At 40.2% G+C, this 16444-nt stretch overlaps 1 protein-coding gene across 1 annotated transcript in view; it reads left to right on the top strand.

Moving 5' to 3' along the window:
* The window catches only part of LOC143387444 (VPS10 domain-containing receptor SorCS3-like), an 83968-nt gene extending 78813 nt beyond the window's left edge, over positions 1-5155 (top strand). Inside the window, 2 exon segments of the mRNA XM_077108448.1 lie at positions 4753-4858; positions 4987-5155. Of these exon segments, the coding sequence (XP_076964563.1) occupies positions 4753-4858; positions 4987-5155 (275 nt within the window).
* The last annotated feature ends 11289 nt before the right edge of the window (positions 5156-16444 follow it).

The raw sequence follows: 16444 nt of genomic DNA, 5'->3' as shown, positions 1-16444 counted from the left end.
TCTCTGTGGTATTACAACACCACCTTAATTTCCCCCCAAAAGTTCCAGATCACATGGATTTTCATATTGCCATTCTACAAGTTGGACTTGGGTGTGCTTTGGGAGGTGGGAGAGGGTAAAAGAAAACCAAGAAGTCTTTTGACTTCTTGACAGCACCAGTTCTTGGGTTAGAAATATATAGTAGTAGCTGAGAGTTTCAGAATCATAGTGCAGGTAGAAGTTCTCCAAGATGATGCCTTTAATAGAAGAAGAGGGAACGCAAGGTAGCCACCATGGATTTTTGCCTGGATTCACTGGGTTATGCTACCATGTCCTTGATTTCAGAACTTGAAAATCAAGTAAGGAAAGGGGCAAAGCTGCAGTACAAGGGACAGTGGTTCTCAGGGTGAGGCAAGCACTTTGTGGGAAACTGGTCTGATGAATTGGTGGAAAACTATAGGAAAGGTAAAGGAGTTCCTTTCCTGCAGGCATGCAAACCTCTGATGTCTTAATGTGCATCATAAATCTTCAGAAGGGGGTTTGCTATTTTCCAAAACTAGTTCACCATGGAACTCTCTAGCACTATTTTTCTACAGAATACACTTTCAGACACATGACAGTAATAATGACAGGGTAAAAATATTAGGCATGTACTGTGTGCCAGAAGCTGTAACAGTGCTTTGTAAATCCCATCTCATTTTATTCTTACAACTTACTACACCAAACATGATTTTTATCTCTATTCTGCAAATGAGGAAACTGAGTGTAATTTGAAGTCCCTTAGCCTGAAGTAGCAAAACCAGGATCTGATTCCCAAATGGGACTCTATCAGTTACTTAACCCCAAATAGGGAGTTTCAAATTTACTCTCAGATGTGCAACTGTGACTATATATGTCAATAATTTTTTTACAAGAAGATGTGTTTATTAATGTGAGCATCCCTATTAGGATAATCAGCTCAGATCCTTATAAATAGAATATAATCATTCAAAGCATTGCTAAGATCCTCATAGGATTTTTCAAATGGTGTGTGCCAGCTTTGGGGCTTAGAAATGTTGAGTCACTTGGAGCAGTACTTGTATCTGTGTTTTGCTCTGTGCGCTTATAATGGGGGAAAAAAACTGCTCAGCACTTTTCCTCCTGCACATCTACTTTGTTTAGGCTGCAATTGAGGAGGGATTAATCTATGCTAATTCCACACAACAAGCCAAAACCCATTTATCACCACTTTCCATTCCTCAGCAAAACACACAGAAACGCACCTAAGTATTGGGCAAACTAAGATATGCAGCCGCTGTTGTGTGGAGCAGTAAAAAACCGTTTATATCCAGGCACACATCAACAAGCAGAAGCCACCCACGAAACACAGAGGGCAGTGGCACTCAATCCCTCTCCACTGCTGTCTGCTGTGTCCCACTTGCTGCCTCTGAGAATTGACTAAGTGAGGAGAGAGAGAGGGGATAGTATGAGTTTTGGAAATTGGGAGGGGGGTCAAAAGCTGCTTTTCCCACACAAATGTGCTAATTGCTAACAGTGTTAACACTGTTTCCTTAAGAACCACAATTTGAGTGTGAATGGTTTAGGATTAAAAGATTTAACCTTGTGATGGGAAGAGAGATGGGAGGAGGAAGGCAAAGATGGGCGGTAAAGTTCTAGTGTGTGTGTGTGCCCGCGCGTGCATGTGCATTATTGCATATGTAAGTTTGCTTTCATATGTGTTAGTGAGGACCTAGCCAAGGAATTTCCTCTTAGTTTTTCATTTATTTTAGATGCCACCCCTTCAAGTAAACTGTGTCTTCTTCTTGGTGGCACCAAGAAGCTATGCTGACAGAGCTCACTTCCAGGCTAGGAAGTTTAAATACTCTTGACTCTAACCACCTCTAGACCTTGATTTATTACCTGACAGATGAAGGGTTTGCCTTAGAAGATTACCTTGCAAATATCTAGTTTTCAATATGATGATGGTTTCCTGATAATGAAGAGAGAGGAGAGAGATTTTATCTTTTAGATTTGCAGATGATGAAATTGTATGATAGAAGCTGCTTCAAAATAATCCAGTGGTTGAGACTGTGGAGATTAGATGGTGGTGAAGAGAAAATAAGATTGGCTGTCATTTGATGGCTGCTGAGACTTAAACAATGAGTACATTAGGATTAATTTCTCTATTCTCTCTCTCTACATACACACAGCCACACACACACACACATGCACACACCCACAAACATTAATGCATATGTATACATGCCATCTACGTTTAAAAGTGTATGATCTAGGATTCTAACTGTTCCTTTTAAAACAAAATTTTAGCTTGTCACTTGTTATTTCTTCCTGTACTATATAGTTTTAGTCCCAATGCCCATATTCATAAATATCTTTTTAAATTTCTAATTATCTCCCAGCAGCCTGAGTATATAGCATGTGTGTGTATGTGTATCTGTGATGACTTGGATTCAAGTATGTGTGCTTCTGTTTATTAGTTCCAAGTCTTTGGAGTGACAGGAACCAAGGAGAACTTCTCTGTTCTTATCTACACAATAAGGATCATTGTCCCCATTTCATTAGTGAAAATCAATGGAGATTTTGTCCATGATAAATGGAAGGTATTCTCCTGCCTGATGATATCCCACCAACCGTAGTGCTAATTCTGAAGTGTTCCTGGACTTGGCTGATGGCACTGAGGCTTTATTTTCTTATTTCACATGGAAAGCGAATTTTCCTTGGGTGTTCCACACAAATAGGGCTGCACCCATCTTCTCACACACGCCAACACAGCTATTTCACAGCTTAATTAAGTGCTGCTTGACTTAGAGGAAGAGAAAAGAGCAGGGAGCTTCCTTATATTCAGTGAGCCAATACTACTAAACTCACTAAGAGAAAGAAGAAGGCTTGGCTTTCGTTTTACACTGAACTGGGTGGTGACATGAATTATACTTTCTAGTGGTGGCCACTGAGTGACAGTGATGTAATCTTATAAAAACCAGACAGTACAGAAGCAGCCGAGGGTCTCTACTGAGACCATTAATATTGCAGTCACTTATTCTTGAACGTTTTTACCTTGATGACCAGAATGTTGACCTCTCGGCTCTCAACAGAAACAAGCCACCGAAAATGGTGCTTAAAGGTCACCTGCATTTCTGGGCATCAGATTCTGCTTAAATTGATGGAAGGTAAAGGTCAACATGCTGGCTTCCACGAGGTTCATGTGGATTGTTGCTCAGGCTGGAGCTGTGCCAGATTTGCAGAATGTCAGTTCTTGAGAGGGTTGAAATTTATTGTAAACAAAGTCATTACAAGTACAACAGGTTTCACCCTGAGGTGGAAGAAGATTTGGAGGTCAGGAGAGATGCTTTCCAACACTGCATGTGTGCGTGCCCTTTCAGGGAAAACTTGAGAAGACTAGTGTTCGCAGAGCTATATTTTTGGGAGGAGAAATCACTGCATTTGAAGGACAGGGGCTTGTTGTCAGGACTTCATGAAGTCATGGAGCCCTCTGCATGTCACACCTTCCCCAGCATCAGAGTGACTGCCCTTGAAAAATATTCACTTAGCTTTCCACACCTTGTTGTGCACAAAAAATATAACATGCACCATCACTTTCCAGTTCTGGTCCTTACAACTGCTAGAATAGGAGCAAAAGAGATTGGGTAATTCACAAAAAAATATTCCTATTGGTGGTTTTACTGGTTATCTGCTTTGCTTAGTGGGAAAAGCTTGCATATAGAATATTGGAAAATTTAATAACAATTAGCATTATATTATTATAAATATGGATGGTCCCTGACTTAAAATGGTTGGACTTAAGAGCTTTACCCATACCAGTGTTCAGTTTTTAACTTTCAGTACAGTATTTAGTAAGTTATATAAAATCATCTAACACAGACTTGCCCTCCACAGGGTGGTCTATAGTTGAATGTTTTGATCTGGTCCACTACACCTTATTCCCCAAACTCTTGCCAGCCCTCCAGTCCACCATCCCCAGCCTCTGAGACCTCTCCTTCTTGTATATTGCTCATAAACATTTGAAGCCCAGTGTTTTAGGTAGGGTTTTGCAAAGGGGGAATTAATTAATGAGAAAGGGGAATAAACTAAATAGAAGCAAGAAAGAGGCATCTTAGCTGTTTCTCTCAGGGATGAATCTGTGTTAGATAATTTTTTTTCCCTACCATAAGATAATGTAAGTGTTTTGTGCAAGTTTAAGGTAGGCTGAGCTAAGTTGTGATGTTTGGTAGGTTCAAGTTACGAGATGTATTTTGACTTGTATTTTCAATGGTATTATCCATGAGTTTATCAGGATATTATCCCAACATTAACTCAAGGAGGACATGTATTAATTAATAATAATAGTAGCAGCTGTAGAAATAAAAGCAAACCTTATAGAGTTCTTAATAATAAGGTACATTAACTCATTTAATCTTTGTGACCACAGAGGAATAGACCATTCATCTCCTCTAACCACAGAAACACATTAAGATGGAGTAACTTGCCCAAGATTCTACAGCTAGCAGGTCGTGGAGCATGGCTGGAATCCTTACAGTCTGGCTCCAGGGTCTTTGCTCTTCATTGCTCCAGTACTTGGTCAGGCCAATTGGAGCATCTGGGGGCTAGAACAGGCTCAGGTGCATACATGTATAAGCTGTATGATTTGTACTTTGTATGTTCCTCCCATGTGGCTTTCTGGCACTCACCAAGCCTGTGTGTGAACTGTGTGAGTCTCTCATGGAGTCTTACCTGCCTGAGTCTCTGCTTATGATGATTCCTTGTTTCCTCCCACAGCCCCACTGGTGGACCTTACTCCAACCCACAGTGGATCCGCCATGTTGATGCTGCTCTCGGTGGTGTTTGTGGGGCTGGCCGTGTTCGTCATCTACAAGTTTAAAAGGTGCATGTCCCTCCATCCAGGTCTCCCCTACCTCTTCCCCCTCCCTCTTTCTGACAGGTTCCGAAGCACACATGGCAGTGTTGTGCTTCTCCCTTGCACAGCAGTGATGGTTTCTGTTAATGTTTTAGGAAGATCCTGGGGATTAATGTTTATGCCCAGATGCATAATGAAAAAGAACAAGAGATGATCAGTCCAGTCAGTCACACTGAAAACAGGCCAAATATCCCTCAGACTGAACTAAGAAGACCTGGCCAGCTAAGAGATGAGAAGGTGGAATCACAGCTCGTAGGTAAATGATTCCCAGTAGTCATCAGTTGTTCAGCCTCTGTAACCAATGGCTGACTCTCCCTCTAACTGCTTTCTGGCTTCACATAACCACTTCCTTCTGTTCTAACACTCCCTGAGAGAAACAGCTAAGATGCCTCTTTCTTGCTTCTATTTAGTTTTTTCCCCTCTCTCATTAATTAATTCACCCTTTGCAAAAACCCTCCCTAAAACACTGGGCTTCAAATGTTTATGAGCAATATATAAGAAGGAGAGGTCTCAGAGGTTGGGGACGGTGGACTGGAGGGCTGGCAAGGGGTTGGGGTCGAGGTGTAGTGGACCAGAGCAAAACATGGCAGCCCAACTATAGACAACCCTGTGGAGGGAAAAGAGTACCACCAAAGAAGGAACATAATAAGAGTGACAAGTGTGACCATCCAGAGATTTTTTAATGTAGCAATTATCTAGAAACTGGTTCCTGAGAACTTGAGGACAAGAGACACAAAGTTTGGGAGAGAGGATCCTAAGAGAGCCCAGTTACAGGATTAGATTATTACAGAGAAAATCAACAAATGCCTTTTTTTTCCCAACTGTCTCATATCAGATACCTTAAAATGGACTTCACATTTCAGTAACCTCTCTCCACCTGTGAAGTAAGCATGGGAGATAAGCAGCTAGGTATAGCATGTCTGAAGCTCAGTTGCTGAGTCCTACTATTTATTGCAGAAGAAAGTTTCCAGGAAGTTAGACAAATCCATGGAGCCACCATTGCTGATCCATTTCTTTCCTGGGTTCCTCTTGTCTGTTGGCCTCAGGAGTTGAAGCTGTAAATGTTCACATCTAGATCCTGCATTACTGACCTGGAAGAATAAATTATTACATAAGTGTTTGCACTTCACTCTAATGTCATAACGCCAAACTGTCTAGAAGGCTTTTACATAAGATTTTAAATCTTTTATTTTAGGGGAAAAATGAGCATGTAAACAGAAACAGAACCCTCTCTTTTACATGGATAAGGGACAGGTCTGTGGAGACATTCAGGGGGAATTCAAATACAATGACTGGCTCCTGTTGTAGGTGGTAATAACACCTGCAGCCACATCTGGTATCCGGTTTTCACCATGCATTTTCTTTTACGGGGGACATATGCTAATAAATTCATACCCCCCCACCCTGTCTGTTTACTTACAAAGCATCTAAGATGCTGCATTTTTGGGGTCATTTGCTTCTCAGTATCATTTCCACAGGGTATATGGCACAGTGGCTGCTTACTTTATTAAAGTAGCAATTCCTCCTTCTCCAGGAACATGTCACACCACATTGCAAATTCTCTGACACTTTTCCATTTCCAGTGTCATTAAATGAGTAAGTGTTACACGTTTTCTCTTAGGAGAGTAGATTTACCCTCCCCTCCCTCCCCTTCTACTCAACCTGGTGACTCATCTCTCTGATTGCAAAGAGCAAGACATGCCACTCCACCTTCAATGCCAAAGCGGGGATCTGCTGGGGCACAATTTACAATTTAAGGAAAAACCCCAAAGGCTACAGGCGACCTGCTGATCAGGAAAGAATTTCGCTCTTGTCCAGTGCATCATCCTTCATGACCACTAACTTTATGTTTCTTTTCTTTCCTCTGTTGTTCTGTTTCCTATTTTTGCCAGGAAGTATTTCCATAGTTGCTGAGAATTAAAGCACAAAAGAAATCCCTACCTATGTAAATGTTTTAATGGAGGACGCCAGTAAAAAAACAAAAACAAAAAAACAAAAACAAAAACAAATCAAAACAAAAAATAAAAATAAAAACAGTCAAAATCCAAACAAACAAAAACAAACACTCATTGCACCAGGACTTTTAATTCTTCTGACACAGACAACAAGGGTTTTTAGCTTTAAGCCTGTGCATGTGGACAATACCTTGAGGACATGTTTGGAGGGGCAGTGTACAGGTGCTCTATTTTAATGGAAAACACTCCCCTCCCCCTTTCTTCTTTTTTTTCTGATCGGTCTTGTTTGTAGAAAATTCATAACATATATAGGCCAAGGAAATCTGCATGTATTTTTGGAAATATTCTTGGCTCTAGATTTAACAGCTATTTTAGCACTCCTGGCCGAGGGGTGGATTAGCCATCCCGGGCCTTTTCATAAGACACAAAGACATGCACAGGGAAACCCTGAGCCATTTTTCTGTCCCACTGTCCTTACTGTCGTTTCCCCCTTCTAAGTTAGCAGTGGTAGCTTTGTTGGTCAGCAGAGGCCACAAAGCTGCTTTCTCTCAATTCTCTGTGGCCACAGGGACAAAGATGCAAGTTGAAGATCATGCGTGCAGGTACACTAGGACAAAAAGAGAGGCAGGGAAGCAAAGCACGTCAGAAACGGACCTTTGTTTCTTGTTCAGCTTTTCTCCTTGCAGCTTTCCCTACTCCCATCCCAACTGAAGTAGAAGGTGGAATTTTTTTCTAGTAGTTATCCTCTGTCTTGCCTTCCCATTTATTTGCCATCCCTGTGTACCCATGATCCGTCCATGTCTTTGAATCCCTTCCTTTCAATCCCCAAGTTATCCTTCAACTGTTCCAACTTTTTCTTCACAAACACGTTGCTAGATTTTGGACATCACCCCTGATGTCTCCTAAATACTGGCCTAGGCTCTGCAAACCCTGACCCCACCACTTGCAAGTCTCAGATCTCTGTTTGTTTTTTACACTCCCAAGCATGCCAGCTTCTGTGCCCACTGCTCCGGCTGCATCCTGCCCAGCAGGTTTGTTTCATGTACCCTTTGTCTCTTCCTCTAGAACCTGCCTTTTCCCAATATCCTTGCCTTTTCCCACCTGGAAACATGTAATGTGAAAGAGTTGATATATGCAAAGCAGTCAAACCTGGCCATATTCTTTGGAAAAGAAAGTGCACAACTGAGTAGTGGTGTTCTTGCACATTAACAAACATCTCGTGCATTCAGATTCTGGAAGCTTCTTGTGAGAAATGTTTTGAACATGTGACTGTATTACAGGGTATGTCTTCCTGTGATAGTTGCTGTTACCACATACTTCCTTTCTCACAACAGAATAAAAACACTTGTGAAATAAACACTGATTTAACCAGAAGGAGAAGCAGGTTAATGGACTTAATGTTTAAGAATGTCAAAAAGTCTGAGAAAATTAGGTCTTATCTTACATTAGGATGAGATTTTGATTACTTAGGGTGATCCTGGTGATTTTACGTGTGGTCTCTAATCTTTTGAGCATCACGGTATCAGTAAAGGAAAAATAACTCAGTATACACGGGAGGAGTAAGGCCTCCAACAAAGCAAAAGAAATCCTCACAGTCCTTAAATCCTGAAAGCGTTTAGATATCCCCAGTTTTCCCAGGGTGATCATGAAAGAAGGACCAGAGAAGGGAACAAAAGTCCATCCACTACTGGAGCCCCCTCAGTACTTGAACTGGACTAAGCCCATTTGAAAGATGGGAGAAATCATTATGATAAACCATCCAGAGAACCTACTGTCCTTCTTGGCTGAGTCCCCAAGCCACCAACAGGGTATAACAGGGTCCTGGTGATGATGAGGATATCCTAAAGATCCCAATGACTCCTGCCCTAATGTAGCTTAGGTAGGGCGAGAGTAGCAAGCTGCTGCCAGAAGTTAACCATGTAAAAGGTGTCATGGTTGAGGAGGCCGCATGTGAATCTGGGCAATGGGCTGTGCCTGGGGGCAGCCACCTTTTAGTAAAACTTGATTGATTCCCAATCTGCCAGGCTTCCTATCTCATAGAAAACATCCTCAATGATTCTCTTCAGTTGGAGCCTCCCAAATTTCATCTGGAAAACCCAAGTGTTTAGAAACCAAATGAGGCTCACTCACACCAGCACAGGGAGTTCTCAGAGTTGCAGTTCAATTCATTTTAATTAGAAAATTGTTAAAAGGGGTATATACTCTTAATCTAGCACAGTGCCTTGCCTAGAGTAGTATTCTGAAAATTATTTGTCGGTGAAATAAATGAGTGAAAAGTCATAGGGAAGAAGGGGCCCTAATTTAAAATAGAGGCAGACATGAGATGCTTGGCATTTTGGAGAGTGACCAAAGGTGGTCAGATATAGATTCAGCATCTCCAGTGTCCTCATGTGCCTCTCCTCAAAGCTCCCTCCCACCTGTAGGTGATTAGTGAGGCAAGGTACTGCTCAGAGGGGACCTCATTGTTCCTATGACTGTGGCTCCTGGTTCTCAAAGTGTGGTACTCAGGCTAGTAGTATCAGCATAACCTGTAACTTGTTAGAAATGCTAATTCTGGGTCTATACCCCAGAGCTACTGAGTCAGAAACTCTAGGGGATGAATAGTGTTGCTCTCTCTCTCTGGATGGAATAGTCCCACCAATCAGTCCAACAAGCCATCCAGGTGATCATGATGCATGCTCAAGTTGGAGAACCACCAGAACAGCCCATTCCAGCTCAAGCCCAAAGACAAGGCAATGATGTCAGCCTACAAATGGGAGGGACCCAAGTGCCTACCTACTCACTAATACCAGGTGCAAACACAATGAGGAGTTTGGTGGGCATAAGGCCAGAGGAGTGTGGAGAGGGATGTGTGTGGAAGGTAAGATTCAGGGCAAGCTAAAAATACAAAACTGCAACATTTTCTAAAACCCCAGAAGGCAAACTGTGCATGTTCTACCCTGAACTACCCAACCAACATTTTCTCTCTTGCCTTATTCCTAATTGGATCCACTATCCAAAATGCAGAGGTTGGCTTTGCTTTTTATCTGAAGTTCCAAACAGCAACTTTGAGAGCAATGGGGTGCTTGGCAGCTGTTCTGCGTTTTCCAGGATTCCAACTGAGCATTGAAATCCCTCATTTGCCAACTTTTTTTTTTATAGGAAGCAAATTAAAAAAAAAAAAAGAAAGTTTTCTTATTGTATTGGAACTACTTCTAATTTCAAAATGACTTTTTTTGATGTATTTTTTTTGTTAAATACTATGTAGTGTAATGTATAATTGCTCTTGTTTCTTGCTTTAACATTCATATTTATTAAACAGATAATGTCTCTAAAGTCTTTGCCTGGAGATGTTTATTTTTATCCCAAAACTCTGTATTTAGTCAAAAAGTTATGCATTTACAAGATTTCATAATGGCTAATTACAAAACAATATCGTTAACACCACAGGCTCAAGGTTTTTTATATTTTTTTTAAACTAACAAAGTAGAATATATTTTCCAATCTAAATTGTACCTATATTTTAGTTGAGTGTACAATACCTGTCACTTCATTACATTGCATTATTCCATTTCAGCATCCTTCCACCCTGGTTACATTGAAAGGAATAACATTATATTTGTTATCAATTCAAAGTTACAAATTAACAGGGAGCAAACCCATTCAGATTTATTCGCAACCTTGTAGTTACTGAAGGACCAAACTACATGTAATTAACTGAGACTTGGAAGATGCGCTAGAGGCTCAGATGGTAGAAAGAAACCTAGAATAGTTCTAGGACCTGGAATAGTTCCCTTCTGTCTCTACCAGCTGTGTGACCTTGAGCAAACCACTTTAACACAGAAGATTCACTGCCTCCATGTGTATAATTTGGAGGAAGAAGACCCCTTACTATTGTGGTGTTTTGAGTGGGTGAGTCATTCCCAAGAGTTCCAAATAAATGATTCAAAGTTAGTGGAAAACAAAGAAGTTGACTGGATCTGTCACTCTTTGGGGACCATCTGTTCCTTAGGTCAAAACATTTGTGCAGGCACAAAACCTTCCTCAGCACTCCCCCAATAGTACTGGAGTCAGAAGGTTGTGGTGTCTTCAGTGCAGTCTCAGTATGCATGGGAATTTCCTTTTTTTTAATTTTATGGCTGCCTTTAGTTTTTTCCTTTTCCACAGACTGATGCCTCTCACCCTGCATTGCTCTTCAGGCCAATCTGTGCCCCATCAGAAGCAGATTATCTCCTATGTCAGTCAGAGGTTAGCCACAAGAACAGAAAGCCTGCCTAGGTATTTCACACAAAGGGGATTTAATACAGGGAATTTGTTACTTGAATAATGGAAGAGCTGAGATGCCAGTTAGGAGCAGAGAAGGCTATGCTGAGATTAGCCTAATGAGGACATCTCTAATTTCCCTGGTCTGGAAATACCAGGCATGATGAGAGCCTTGGAGCCAGTACTGACACATGGAAGCCAAAGTCACAGCAGATGCATCTGACAGGACCAGGGGGCAGGGCAGTGATGGTTGGCCAAGGGGAGGAGAGGGCAAAGGCAGTTTGTCTTTGCTCTGGTTCTTCCTGGCCAATCCTCTTCACTGCCCACACCTGGCCAAAAGCCGACAGTCAATGAAACCTGGGAAATGTCATTTACTGAAATAGCCAGAGCAAGTGTGGGTGGGAAGTCGACCTGTGCGAATACGGGCAGGTGACTGGCACAGACTCCCTTCAAATTCAGCCTGTGTGGAATCCGCAAATCTCCCCCAGCCCAAAGGGAGTCTTTACACAGGGAGAGCTTCGTGCTCTATGATTTTTTTCCCACATTGTTAGAATTTAGCATTATGTTTATGTGTGGCATGTTACTCCTTTTTTTTCTGAAGTCTTTGCTAATTTTAAAGAGGATCATTTTTATTTTATTTCATTTGATTTATTCCATTCCTTCAGCATTCAGCTGTGGACATTGCCATTAAGGGGCACTAGATAAATGTTTGATGAAACTCAACCCTTGATTTTCAGCTTAGTGTTGTGAGCAAGTCCATTTTATTTAGACACGATCTCGGAGGTGGCATCGTGGGTCAAACCTAACCCAGCTTGCACCTCTAATTACATGTCCAATTGCTGTTTGTCAAGAACCAACACCTCCTGCCCTTCCTCTCTGTTACCATGCAAGCTGTAGGATTCGACGAGCTATTCTTAGACAGTAATTTAAGTGAAATAATTACACTTTAGAAAAAAGGGGGGGGGGAAATTAGCTAGAAAGTGGAATAAAAAATCAAAGGTCCAAGTTCGATTTCTAGATTGTTATATAATTTGTTTACCTACTTCTTGAGGAGCTAATAGGATTTTGAAAATGCATTTTTGGGCTGATGTTTGCATGGTGGGGGAAATCCCAAAATAATTCCAGATGAACACCTGCAAGGAAATGGCTATTATACATTTTAGTGTTAAATACATGGACAAGAATCTGTGGTTTACAGAATAAAGATAATTATTGATCTGTATGTGGCGTATACTGCTAGAGGTGGAGATGACACAACTACTATCAAGGCAGTTAAAATATCTGCCTTCGGGAAGCACATTCTAACAAGAATGAGGTAATTTGGTATGTCATAAACAACACTCATTAGATAATTTCACATTATTATAATGTGAAAATAAAACAGGATAGGCAACAGAGTGATTGAGGCCCAGGATGGGAGTGAAAGATTTGGACCTCAGAAGCTCAAATGTCTTGATGTTAAGGACCAACCTGTCCCTGATCTTAACACAGAACAAGAACCAGCAATTTGAAGACATGTGAACAGTTCCAAAGTGTTTCAAGTCAGCCTCAAAACCACCTGACCCAGAAAAAAACGATTTTGAATCTAAACAAAACTCACAAATGCTCCTGAGATTCAGGGAAAATTCTCTCACATTGCACATGCAGAGGTTTTTTCCCAGAGGGTGGTATATATAATCAGTTGTTCTGTGATATGATGTGACATGGTATTCTGAAAGATCCCCTCACTATGCAAAAATGGCACAAGTAAAACACCACAAAGCCTAGGAACATAAAACCTCTTTCACATCTCAGGATAATGTGTCCAGGGACACACTGAAAAGAGGTACAAGCCTAATTAAAATGGTATCCCTTTTACACACATTAAATTGTTAACAAGTACACATGAACAAAACACTTATCTTGAAGAAGGCATGCAGTTTGCTTGAAAGAATGGTCATTCAAATGCTTCCAGCTTATGAGTTATTGTGAAATGAAGCAAAGAAAGTTACCTGTAATGACACAGAAGTTTATAACACTAAATGTGATCAGTGTGGAGTAACACTCAGGGAGGAGAGGGCTGCTGGTCAAAGTTGTAGGGTGTGTGTGTGTGTGTTCTGTGTATTTTTACATAGCTGGTGTTTTGGTCAGCTTTTACACTGCTGTGACCAAAAGACCTGACAAGAACAATTAGAGGAGGAAATGTTTATTTAAGGGCTAATGGTTTCAGAGGTCTCAATCCATAGATGGTGATTGTATTCCTCAGAGCTTGAATTATGAGTGTGAATGTCATGACAGAAGGATTTGGTAGAGGAAATTGGCTAAGAAAATGATGATCAGAAAGGAGAAAGAGAGGGACTACACTCAGCTCACCAGATAATTATCCTGAAGGCCTGCCCCCAGGGACCCACCTCCTCCAGCCACACCCTACCTCCAGCCTAAAGACACTACTCAGTTAATCCCTATCAGGGGAATAATTCACTGATTGGGTTAAGGCTCTCATAATCCAAACATCCTACCTCTAAACCTTCTTGCGCTGTCTCACAGGTAAGATTTTGAGGGACACCTCATATCCAACCATGGTATTTCTCATTCATGCAGTTATACACAAGCTCGTACAACCCTTGTATTATCTTCAAACTCTCCCCTAATACATCAGTTATATTGGAACAAATTTACATATTCAAAAAATACTTCATAGCAGAACAAACTAATGCAGAGTGTAGTTGAAAAGTAATTTGGATATACTGTAGAAGAAAAAACGTCTTCACAACAGTGGGAAAGGAAAAGAAAATCACGCCATCAATCTCCATTATATTCCTCATCGCCTCTGCCTGAGGTCTTTGGTGTGTGGCCAGCCTCCCTATTCACCTCTATAGACCTGGAAGCAGTGCACAGTTCCCACCTCCCCAGCAACTCCTATTTGGGAACTTCACTGTGGCTCCATGGAATGTCAAAGTGTGGCCAGAATGCCTCTTTACAGAAGATGGTGTGGAAAAGAAATTTGTAAGGTATTCAACAAGAAGTAGACAGTCAGGCATGGTTACACAAACCTGTAATCTCCAGGACTCAGGAGGCTGAGATAGGAGGATAAGAAGCTGGGGTACAGTCTCAGCAACTTAGTAAGACCCTGTCTCAAAGTAAAAAATGATAAGGGATGAGGATATACCTCAATGGTACGGTAGCTCTGGATTCAATTCCCAGTAGTGAAAAAAAAAGTCAGAAAAGGAAGAAGAAAAGAAAAACAAAAGAAGGTTGTGAAATTTTTAAAGTATAAGCTTCTAGATGAGAATAAAAATGCTACATGACCATACTAACATTTCAATATATGCATATATATGTGTATTTATAAAATCATGCATATGTAAGTATTAATAACAGCTGGTGGATGCATAAGAATTCAATGAATAGTATGCATAAGCTTAGTAGTTAGTAGGAAATACAGACACACACATTTATGTATATATACATGTATATACATGTACTCATAACAGAAACTTTCTCTTAAAGTACTTTTTCTAAGAAATATTTAATGACATAGGATAAAAATTGATGTTAATAATAGAATTTAAAGCCTTACATGGTATGATAACTTTTTACAGAAATATAGGACTGAGGAATAGCTCTGTAATAGAGCACTTGTCTATCATGTGCAAGGTTCTGGGTTCCATCCCAAATACTGAAAGTAAAATATATATGTATGGACATGTACAAACAGAAAGACTAAATATTAACAACAGTGGTTATTTCTAACTTATAAAACTGAATATTTTAATTTTTTTCATCATTTTTGGGCATACTTTCTAAGATTTTCTAAAATGAACATACATTTATTGCATGCTCAAAATGCTAAATAAAAATGCTAAATAAAATTTACAAGAAATATATTGTGAAGTAAGCATAAAGTTTTATTTTCTATTAGAATTGTGTAATTATTTATAAATAAATATGAAGTGTATAGAAAAATTCATTACTGCCAACAGTATATAGATTCTTTTAATAAAGTAAGAATAATTTCTTAGATAAAAATATATTTTTTTCTCATTTTTATCAATTTAAATTCATATTGAGATGAAAATATTATTTTGCTTTTATGGTGCCTACAATTTAATATATGAATTTTCAAATGTTTTAACATTTTTAAACTGTAATTATGCTACCCATGTGTATATGAATCATACACACGTACATACCCACACAGAGATACATACATGTATGTGATTAATACAAATTTTCAGCATAAAAATAAATATGTATATTTGCATATTTTTGCATGATTTAAATATATGCACATACACAAACTTGGATTTAAACAATTAAGGAAGTATCAGTAGTTATTTATGTACCATAAACAAACAAAAGATGTGCTATTAAAGGTTGTAGACCTATTGCATAGACTGTGTGTTAACTCTTGGAGGATTTTGTGTTTCTTTAGTATTCATGGTGTGCAGCAGACTGAGGTGGGGAGGGGACATGTAGGCAGAAAAGTCCTTCCCAGGAGAGATGGGTGGAAGCTGCTGGAGGACAACACTCTCCCTTTGAACTACTGTACCATCTTGTTACCTGCCTCTCCAGGAGCTCATTGCTTCCCTTACCACCTTTCAGCCACAAGAAGGAAGACAATCTGATTTAGTAGTGACACTAACAAGCACTACCACACACACACACACACACACACACACACACACACACACACTTGACAAATGGCTGGGACTGGTGTAGCCAAGTGCATGCCGAAGAACCAAGGATAGGAAGTTCTCACTGGCCACAGCCAGGAAGCAATTCTCACCATCAATAGGTAAGTCAACCAGACTTTACAGTGCAAAGTCCAGGTCCAAACAGGTGAGACTCTACGACCACCAGGTCTGAAGGGCCAAAGGCTACTAAGATTGAAAGTCCCAAGCTAAGAGTTAAAAGTTACATGAACCTAAAATATATAAATAAACCAAAAGTGTAGTGAAGAACAGGAAGTCCTGGATGGAAAACATTCAGGATAATGGACATAGGAAAGCAGCTACAATTATTTTTAACATTTATGTGACATTGTTCACTCATTATCTTTTTTAATTCACACAAGTTTCCTAGAAAGGAAAGTTTTCCTTCTTTTACATTTGATGAAGGTAAAGCTCAGAGAACTGAAAAGACTCACTAGTGATCACACTCACAAAGCTCAGAAACCCCAAAGGATTTGTTTCCTATAAAAGCTCAGTTGTGTGATGGATTAAATGAGAGAGCTGTGGACTGTTTTTCAAAGTCTTCAGTGTGCTACATTTTAGGCAGCTCAAAGGCAGACACAGTTGTCCTTAGTGACATGCATGGCCAAGTTTCTGTCTGAAAGAATGCCCAGAAACGATTCGATTCTTCCTTCTTGCTATTT

This window comes from Callospermophilus lateralis, unplaced genomic scaffold (assembly GCF_048772815.1).
Source record: "Callospermophilus lateralis isolate mCalLat2 unplaced genomic scaffold, mCalLat2.hap1 Scaffold_79, whole genome shotgun sequence".
Taxonomy (NCBI): domain Eukaryota; kingdom Metazoa; phylum Chordata; class Mammalia; order Rodentia; family Sciuridae; genus Callospermophilus; species Callospermophilus lateralis.
The sequence above is the reverse complement of the archived record's forward strand: the minus strand, read 5'-3'. Positions and strand labels throughout refer to the sequence as shown.